Genomic DNA, 9,349 nt, shown 5'->3' on the forward strand with positions numbered 1-9,349 from the left:
TTTAACTTAAGTTAGTAATACTTATAAAAGTTAAGTTATAAGTTTAATAAAAAAGAATTATGTAAAAATATTTGTTACCCTAAATAAAGGGAGATATTGACCATTACATGGCTTGTGAGCTCCTGCGCCATCATTATAATTTTGATGTGGTATAATTATATCTCTTGCAAGTTCACAAATGACCTTTAAAGTACTATGAAAGTGTCTATGAATTGTTTCTCCCGAATGTTGAAAGATTTTATGTATAAATCGATTTCCAGCTCCATGTGCACAAGTCATCAAGAACATGCCTAACATCTCGTGTATAGACATTCCACGTGTGGGTTTAAGCCCATGCTTTTCAGTTAAGTCATTCGATAGATCAACAAACACTGACTTCCTCAATCAAAAATTTTCATAACAACGAGTGTCGTTTCCTCTTAATATCTCTTGAATAAATACATTTCCAGAGCGACTAGATGTATGACAAGGTTCCTTGCATAGATATTTTTTGTAATACATCAAAATCAATTTACCTGCTATTTGACATAAAGTCGTCCATTCCTTCTCATCTTGATCCCTCTGTATTTCCTCCAATTCTTCTTCATCTTCATCGTCTGACGAATAACTTGGATAAGGATCTACTATGTCACTAGAGTTCGAACTCTCCATTTTACTGAAAATGAAAACATAAAGTTAACTGAATCTTTCTAAACATAACCTTAACTGAAGCTTTACAAACATTAAGTAAAGGGAAGCTTAACAATAGTAAGCTTAACAGAATTTTAATGATAGAAGCTCAACAAACAAAAGCTTTAATTCAATAAAAGTTTAATGATACAATCACAACGTCTAAACAAGAAGAAATATATAAAGTTTGCACATAAAACCATAATAACGTTTACACATACAACCACAATATTAGAACACGGAATACTAGAAAACTCAACCATAACGATCAATTATCCATTTTCCTTGAGGTATAACTGATAATTAAACTCTAACCAACACTTGCGAGCTTCATCAGTAGGCATCCCCAAAAATATCTGCCGGTTATTTTTCTTGCGGAATAAATTCATAGTAAAACTGTAAATTTTACTCCCAGCTAGAATATCAGGAATTTATCCCAATGTGCCAATACACTTCTCAATAGATGTCACGTCAACTGCAGGAGATGTAGTAGTGCTTTTGCTAGACATAAACTCTATGAGAGAGTGTATGTCCTCTTTTATTAATGTTGCAAATGTTTTTTTCTTACTCTTTCTTACTTGACTACTGGTGCTAACACCATCAGTTGATTTTTATCTTTTTAGTGATAACTCTAAAAATATAACAGAATTTATATTCTGTAGATCATCACTTTCATCGCTCATTTCATCATTAAGATGAATAAAGTGTTCTTTGTCACAATCATCAATAACATTTATTCCTTCTTCATCAAGATTAAGTCCAATACCGGATGATTATTCTTGATTTGCTGAACGTGCTCTTTCTCCTGTGGCAACAACATCAGCAAACAATGCATCGTAGCGAAACCATATGAGCAAAAGATCTTTGTTCCTAAATTTCTTATATTTTGCATTCTCCTGTAAAAAGAGAAAATCAAAACTACTTTAATCAAACTGATAAAATTAACAATTAAAAAAAATAAGAATTACACATATAATAATGTGAAAGATGTACCATTATTTTTCGGTCCCACCAATCATCATCTGCCATAATCGTATTTTTTGTGGCATCCCATCCTAAACTTGTCTCCCCTCTCATCAATTGCTTAAAAAGTATCCATTCTCCTTTCATGTAATCCCAATGATTTTTTATTTTTTGAATCATAGTCTTTTCCCGTCTTCTTACAGAACTCGTCAACAAGACTTTTCCACCCATCTTTATTTAAGTAAGTGTTTGGTATATTTTTTTTCTAACCTCTTGCTCACACAACTCAATAAATATAATATGTGTATCATCGTACCACTTAGCATTATCCGGCATAATTGAATATAAATAATCTGAAGAAAGTAAAGCAACCAAGAAGCTAAGACTAAAGTTGCATAATAGTAATACCCGTACTTTTGTAACTGCATGATCCATAAACATCTTAAGTAACAATTTTATTATTTTTCTCCTAAAAGGGGAGATAGAACTAAGAACTCAATTATTTCAAAGAGATTAATTATGATAACTGTTGGGTTTTATGGACTCTCCAATATGTACCATTGATATCATATCTAAGCTTTGTCCTCTTTCTCTGTTTCTACCTTTTTTCTACATTCTAGTTAAATAGTAGTATCTCTCCAACTGGTGAGTTTATCTCATGTTAGTGTTTAATAATGATACCATTTGGCTCTGATTATGTTCCCAAAATTAAGTAGTTTGGTTCGGTTAAAAAAAAACTAAACCTTACAAGCAAATGCATGCAGAAATGTCGACTATAGTTCTTGACAAACAAAAAGAAATTCTGTAAAGGATACGAATCAGAGTTATCACTACAAAGCCGCTCTTAAACCTATAGCAACCTAAAACAATGAGTACAAGTGTTACAGATCACTTTGGATCTGTAACAATGACATAAGTACCATTAGTATTAAGAATGCCAGCATTAACAAAGAAAAACGAGGCAGTGATGATTTGGTTAAGAAAAATATAAGTGCTTGATGACATGCTTATATGAACAACTTGCCAGAGGTGTTAACAGGCTATCAAGCACTTAGCTCCAGCACTCCTAAACTACATTTTTCTTCATTTTTATAAAAAGAGTCAACTTTGATAAATATCAAATATTCTACTATTTTCTTTGCTATAACACTAAAATGATGAAGCGGAATGAAGATGAAAGGAGCCAACAACCTAAAGCAAGATCGTCCTTGCATTTGTATAGTCAAAAATCAGTAAAATTTTCCAAATGAATTCAAACAAAAATATACAATAAGGATCGAGAAGAACTTACAACGATAATTGATTTCCACTGGATTGCTTGAAGAAAAGCGCAGAAAAATTAAAGATGAAGCAGAGATGAAGATGAAAGGAGGAACAGTAGTCTTCAAAGTGAAGAAAATAGGAGAAATACAATGTTTTAGGGTTTCTTTGACTGAGGGTAATTTTGGTATTATAAAAACTTATAAGGGACAAGCGAGTAATTTTTTTGGTCAAACCAAAATGGCTTTTAAGCCAAAATTAAAGAAGTTGGGGTCAGCCAACTTGTTGCTTTGGACTTTTTATGCACTTTTTAGCTTTTTTTAAGTAGCCTTTTTTTTTTTTTGCCAAAAACTCTAAAAATTTAAAAAGTGTCCAAACACCCTCTTAGTCTCTACTTGAGAAAGAGTGACCTATTCTAGTAACTTAGCTAATAAGAAATTGGGCTAATTGAGATATTTATTAGCCTAATTAAATGGTCGAAACTAGAGATAGTAAGAACCCCACTTGAGCTCCAATCAACTGTTTTGGTTGATACTCATTTGGACTTGAGAAAACCAAATCGGGCAAAATCACTCTCTGAGCGAGAGATATTGAGTGAGTAATATAGAGCTGAGAGCTATAATACACCCCAATCAACAAAACGAACATTAACGTCTTTATCCCATTAAGCAAACACCTAGGTTATGGTAATAGCCCTAGGCCTTTAACCTATTTGGAAAAACCTCAAAAATATTTATCTCTAATCTATTTCCTTTAGCTTGCATTCATTAGAGTAAAAGTAGAAGTAGAAAACAAAACTTTGTTATGGAAGAAGATAACTCATTTGCTTGCTTCAAATATATACTCTTAATACCCTTTATAACTCCAGTGGATTCGATCCCGACTCATAGTTGGATAATTATTATTGCATACGACCGTATCATATCTCTCATTGAGGTGTGTTGTGGAAGTCATCAGAAGCCAAAACATCTAATTAAGTGTCAGCGGATCTTATCCATCCCACCACAACCTTCGGTGGTAACATAATTTTGGTTGTAGACACAAAGAACGTGCAATATTTTCAATTCACAGCATGCAAAGACTGTTGACAATTTTGTAGAAAGTTCACAAGTAACCTATGCCTGAACCACTTTTAAGCTTCCTTATCTATAAGAATAACACTATTTTCACAATGGATCAAGAAACCCCTCTTAAACCATATTTCCATTTCTCATAGCTCATGAACAACAACACAACATCATGGAAATATTAACGTTGTTTGTTTGCTTGATTTTGTCATGGATTTTCATCCATGGATTGAGGCAGAGGAACAGGAAAGGTCCCATACATTGGCCTATTATTGGGGCAGGATTAGAACAGTGGGTGAATTTTGATCGAATGCATGACTGGTTGGTCAAGTATTTGGCTCAATCACCAACTGTTGTTGTCCCAACGTGGTCTACAACTTATACTTACATTGCTCATCCAGATAATGTCGAACATGTTCTCAAAACTAACTTTGATAATTATCCAAAGGTCTGTGATCTTTTTTTTTTTTTCATAATTCTCTCATGATTATCCAGTCAATTTAGTCGATTGAACTAGGAATATGGATTTAATCTCTTTGGAAGGATACCAAAATGAAAATTTGTAAAAATAAAATAGCACTGAATAGATAATACGTTTGTCGCTCATTATTTGTGTAATAAGGATTAGTTCTTGTTTGTACATTGTTATTCTTTCAGTACGGATTTATAATGTCCTAAATCAATTGATCAACCTTTGTGTTGGATGTTCAGATTCTTTCACGTGGTATTAGAGCAGAACTTTGGTAACCATAGTATTTTCATAGCGGTCTTCTCTTTACTTAATGTCTTGAGTTGTCCTGAAGATAGAATTTTTAGGACAAAATAAGTATCTCTAAATAGCATCCATGAGAATGACTGTCTGCGCACTTTCCCCCATCTTGTCTCAGTTCTGTCCATCGAGTCACTAAATTTGTTCTAGGCCCACTTGTACCGAGATTCTATATCTTCTTTATCCCATTTACATATATGGTTTTAGTCTAGCATGATAATGAATGATTGGTTTTGCTTTGTGGCAGGGTGAAGTGTATCATTCATATATGGAAGTTTTGCTTGGAGATGGCATCTTTAATGTGGATGGTGAACTTTGGAGGAAACAAAGGAAGACTGCTAGCTTTGAATTTGCTTCAAAAAACTTAAGGGATTTCAACACTGTAGTTTTTAGGGACTATACCCTTAAACTCTTTAACATTCTAATTCAAGCTTCTTTCAACAATAAGGAAGTAGACATGCAGGTAAGTTGAATTCTCTTGGACATGAAATACATTTTTTATTATTGTTGCTAAAGAACACATTCTTTTTACAGGATCTGTTGATGAGAATGACTCTTGACTCAATATGTAAAGTGGGATTTGGTGTAGAAATAGGAACATTGGACCCCAATTTACCAGAAAATAGCTTTGCACAAGCATTTGATGCTGCAAATGTTATCGTGACACTGCGATTTATCGACCCTTTGTGGAGGATCAAGAAATTTCTCAACATAGGATCAGAAGCTATCCTTGATCAGAGTATTAAAACAGTTGATGATTTCACATATTCTGTCATAAGAAAAAGGAAGGCAGAGATAGAAGCAGCTCCAACCAATGAGAAAGTAAGCTCATAGGAACGATTTTAGCTAAATAACTACTAAGCCTTTTAATTAGCATGCTGATGTCTTTATGATTTTTAACATAACCAGATTAAGCAAGACATATTATCAAGATTCATTGAGCTAGGAAAAGACCCTGAGAACAATATGACTGATAAAAGCCTGAGGGACATTGTCCTGAATTTTGTCATAGCGGGCCGTGATACAACTGCAACAACTCTATCTTGGGCTATATACATGATCATGACTCACGAACACGTAGCAGAGAAGCTGTACGCAGAACTGAAATCGTTGGAAGAAATCCGAGCTAAAGAAGAGAATGTGTCGTTGCATCACTATGACGCGGAGGATCCTGAATCAGTTAATCAGAGAGCAATCCAATTTGCAGGGCTTCTTAATTATGATTCATTGGGAAAATTGTACTACTTGCATGCTGTCATTACAGAAACTCTTAGGTTGTACCCCGCCGTTCCTCAGGTTAGTATACCTGATTTTTGTTGCATAAAGCAGAGAAAATTATGTGCACATTCTTGTCAATTGGTCACTAGTCATATATTTTTATTCATATATAGGATCCTAAAGGAATATTGGAAGATGATGTATTACCAGATGGAACAAAGTTAAAGGCTGGAGGAATGGTGACTTATGTACCTTACTCTATGGGCAGAATGGGATACAACTGGGGTTCTGATGCAGCTTTATTCAATCCTGATAGATGGCTCAAAGATGGAGTTTTCCAAAATGCATCTCCGTTCAAATTCACTGCTTTTCAGGTATATGTAATAAATTAAGTCTACGATCATAGCAGAGATTAAAATACAATTATAAACATAATTTGAGTTGGGGTTAGATATACATACCGTTCAACTCCGTTGATTCAATAGCAATAGCAAACGATAGTTAAGTTTGAGACCAGCTTCCATCGTCCAATAGCTATCACACTCTCATAATCCGGAGAGAACTAAACTGATGTGAGTCAACCACTACACAACGTATTTAAGAACAAATATGCTAGGGTTTTCTAATAGCTGGGGAAAGGGGGGTTGACCTCTATTTGTAGAGAGTGGCTACCCATCTCACTAATAGTTATTGGGTCCACACATACTATAAAATATTAATCAAACCTCTTATTTAATCCACCACTTGGGCAACGTCATTATCCGTTCAGGCAACAACTAATTAACGTAATTCCAAAATTCTAACAGTATAAAACAGAATATAGAACGATATTTTGCATGAAAATTTGTTTATATATACTAGCAATCTAAAGCTGCACAATGCATGATCTATTTGAATATCACATTCGTTGTCATGATTTTGTAGGGAGGGCCAAGAATATGCCTTGGAAAAGACTCAGCATATCTTCAGATGAAGATGGCACTTGCAATTTTGTGTCGATTCTATAAATTCAAGTTGGTGCCAGGGCATCAAGTGATGTACAGGATGATGACCATTTTATCAATGGCACATGGACTAAAGCTTACAGTTTCAGTCAGAGGCGGACCCAGGATTTGAGCATGACGGGAGCACCATTATATACTAATGACTAGCGATAAAATTTGGCGTACAACTCTTTGAGAACTTAATGATTATAATGACCTATTATTCAAGCATAAACGGGAAAAGAAGTTCTAAAGAAAAAAACACCGAATAGAGAGAAATTTCTTCGCAAAATGGATGTTATTGGAAAAGAAGGTATTTGATTAAGCATGTTTCACACTTTAAATTTCTAGTTTATTAATAAAAAGGGGGACGGTGATCAAAATGGCGTTCCGACTTTAAATTATCAAAACTTACTCAAGAAATCGAGATTAAAGGTATGTTAATAGTTAAAGAACCGAAGAAGAGTCTCAAACTCTTAGTTGCTATTATTGAGTCGGAGTCAAAGTAATTGTTGAAGAAGGTTGTGGCAGAAGAATATTTTTCTACTTGTGGAGCGATAAGTTGTAATTTGAGGCTTTCAATTTTAAATGAGGGATTTGAAAAAGAAAAATTAATGAAGTTGATTGTTATGTGTTTGTATTAAACTATAATTGAATTAAAAAAATATGAAAAATAAAGCAATTAAGAAAAATTAGAAAGGAGGAGGAGAGGCAGAAGGTGGGATTCGACCCCACAACATTCAGCAAAGAAGAGTACTTGTGCACCCAAGCAAAACACTTCGCCAGTCAGTACTTTAGTGGTTGGGGGCAATATTTAAGGATTTCATCTGCATATGTACAGATATATATAACATAAATATACAGAATATTTGTCGAGGCTAACGGGTCCCGTGAACCCTCAACTCACAATGTAGGTCCGCCTCTGATTTCAGTACGATCTTGAAATACAAATATGAACATCACATGCATCATGTAAATGTTTCTGCTTGCTCTACCATGGAACGGTTAAATATATAGATTTTAATTGCGAATTGTAAGTAACTTATATAGTTAAAATAAAGTCTTTCTTGGAGTCAGAACAAATGAAAGAATGTCACTACAGATTCATCATTGCATCTTTTTTGTTTTTTTTCCTACATGAGTTTAATTATTTTGTCATTGGCCAAAGGCATTGCTACAGGAACTATTGCTCAGGATTCCTTTCTAGGGGTGTGCATTCGATTTTGACCCTTATCGATAATTACTTATCGATTATCGATTTGTACATATGTTTATCATTACCGTTTCAATAAGGTTTTGATTTTTTCGATTTATCGATTTTTGGGGCTTATCGATTCGGTTATCGATTACACCAATAAGAAAATTTGTGGAATTCCACGGAAAGTATATCGCTATAAACACACCTAACTAATATGGACAAAAAGAAGCTAAAATAAAACGAACACCGTTTATGACATAAAAATTGTGTCAACAAGCACATGCAACGAAACTAATGTAAGAGATCAAATGTATGTCACCAACACTCCAACGGTATAAAAAAACAAAACAAAATACATCATCACGGCTAATTCTGTTTTCCATTAATTTGAACTTCATTCCCTTGAGTTTTAAATATGATCATTCCTTAAATGTGGTAGAGGAAATAATAGGGTTAGGGCCTTAGGGTAAAGGAAAGGGTATTATAGAATAAGGGTAAAAAAATAATATAAAAAAAAAAAATCTTTTTAGTATCTTATCTGTTTATCGATAAACCGATAACCGAAGAGGACAAAATCGAAATCGAAATCGATAACTCGATAAGGAAAATTTCGAAATCGATAAACCGAAAACAAATAATCGATTCGATTTATCGATAAACCGATTCGAATGCACACCCCTATTCCTTTCCATATTTGTGAAACGATACAGTCATGTTGATAAGTTAAATAGTGGATACATTAACCACATTAATACAAGTTAATTACGACATGTTATGAAATCAGAAGTGAATTTTCTTTTTTGTTTATCATCTGGTATTCGAGTCACTGGCCGACTAATTAGGATTAGCATCGAGTAAGACCTTCCTATCAAGAAGTTTTTCATTCCCAAGGCTCAAACTCGATATTTCTGATTAAGAATGGAGGGATATTTCTAACTATCCCACAACACATCTTGGTGATCGATAAGTCAAAGGTGAATGTGATCTTATTATGTAGATATTTTAACTTTTTGCATATATATATATTATATATGCAAAAAGTTAAAACGTATATAGTTCTAGCAGAAAGTTGCAGATTCACTTGAACCTACAGTATCCACCCTGGATCCGTCACTACTAGAAATTCGGTAAATACCGACCAAAAAAACTGACCAACTTTGGTCGGTTATGGCCAATTGCCGACCAAAATACGACCAAATACGCTTGGACGGTATTTTGATGG

General features: G+C 34.0%; 1 protein-coding gene and 1 long non-coding RNA gene across 2 annotated transcripts; one reads left to right on the plus strand and one right to left on the minus strand.

Annotated features, from left to right (window-relative positions):
- Positions 1-4,047: 4,047 nt before the first annotated feature.
- LOC107809664 (cytochrome P450 704B1-like) lies at positions 4,048-7,929 on the plus strand. Its single transcript, XM_016634320.2, has 6 exons — positions 4,048-4,407; positions 4,976-5,191; positions 5,263-5,550; positions 5,638-6,024; positions 6,120-6,320; positions 6,871-7,929. Exons 1-6 carry the CDS (start codon positions 4,132-4,134, stop codon positions 7,060-7,062), a joined length of 1,560 nt encoding a protein of 519 aa, XP_016489806.1. The 5' UTR covers positions 4,048-4,131; the 3' UTR covers positions 7,063-7,929.
- LOC142172813 (uncharacterized) lies at positions 5,897-6,864 on the minus strand. The gene is made up of 3 exons (XR_012701785.1): positions 6,408-6,864; positions 6,199-6,309; positions 5,897-6,034 (listed from the first exon to the last, which is right to left on the minus strand). It is a non-coding gene; the product is annotated as an uncharacterized LOC142172813 (long non-coding RNA).
- Positions 7,930-9,349: the final 1,420 nt, after the last annotated feature.

The sequence above is a fragment of the Nicotiana tabacum genome, chromosome 18 (assembly GCF_000715075.1).
Source record: "Nicotiana tabacum cultivar K326 chromosome 18, ASM71507v2, whole genome shotgun sequence".
In the NCBI taxonomy this organism is placed as follows: Eukaryota; Viridiplantae; Streptophyta; class Magnoliopsida; order Solanales; family Solanaceae; genus Nicotiana; species Nicotiana tabacum.

What these genes read in the sequence shown, in the direction of transcription:
- LOC107809664 (XM_016634320.2), top strand. Translation starts at nt 4,132, where the DNA reads ATGGAAATATTAACGTTGTTTGTTTGCTTGATTTTGTCATGGATTTTC. An exon ending in ATAAGGAAGTAGACATGCAG is followed by an intron (nt 5,192 to 5,262) that starts GTAAGTTGAATT and finishes TTCTTTTTACAG; the next exon opens with GATCTGTTGATGAGAATGAC. An exon ending in TCAAATTCACTGCTTTTCAG is followed by an intron (nt 6,321 to 6,870) that starts GTATATGTAATA and finishes ATGATTTTGTAG; the next exon opens with GGAGGGCCAAGAATATGCCT.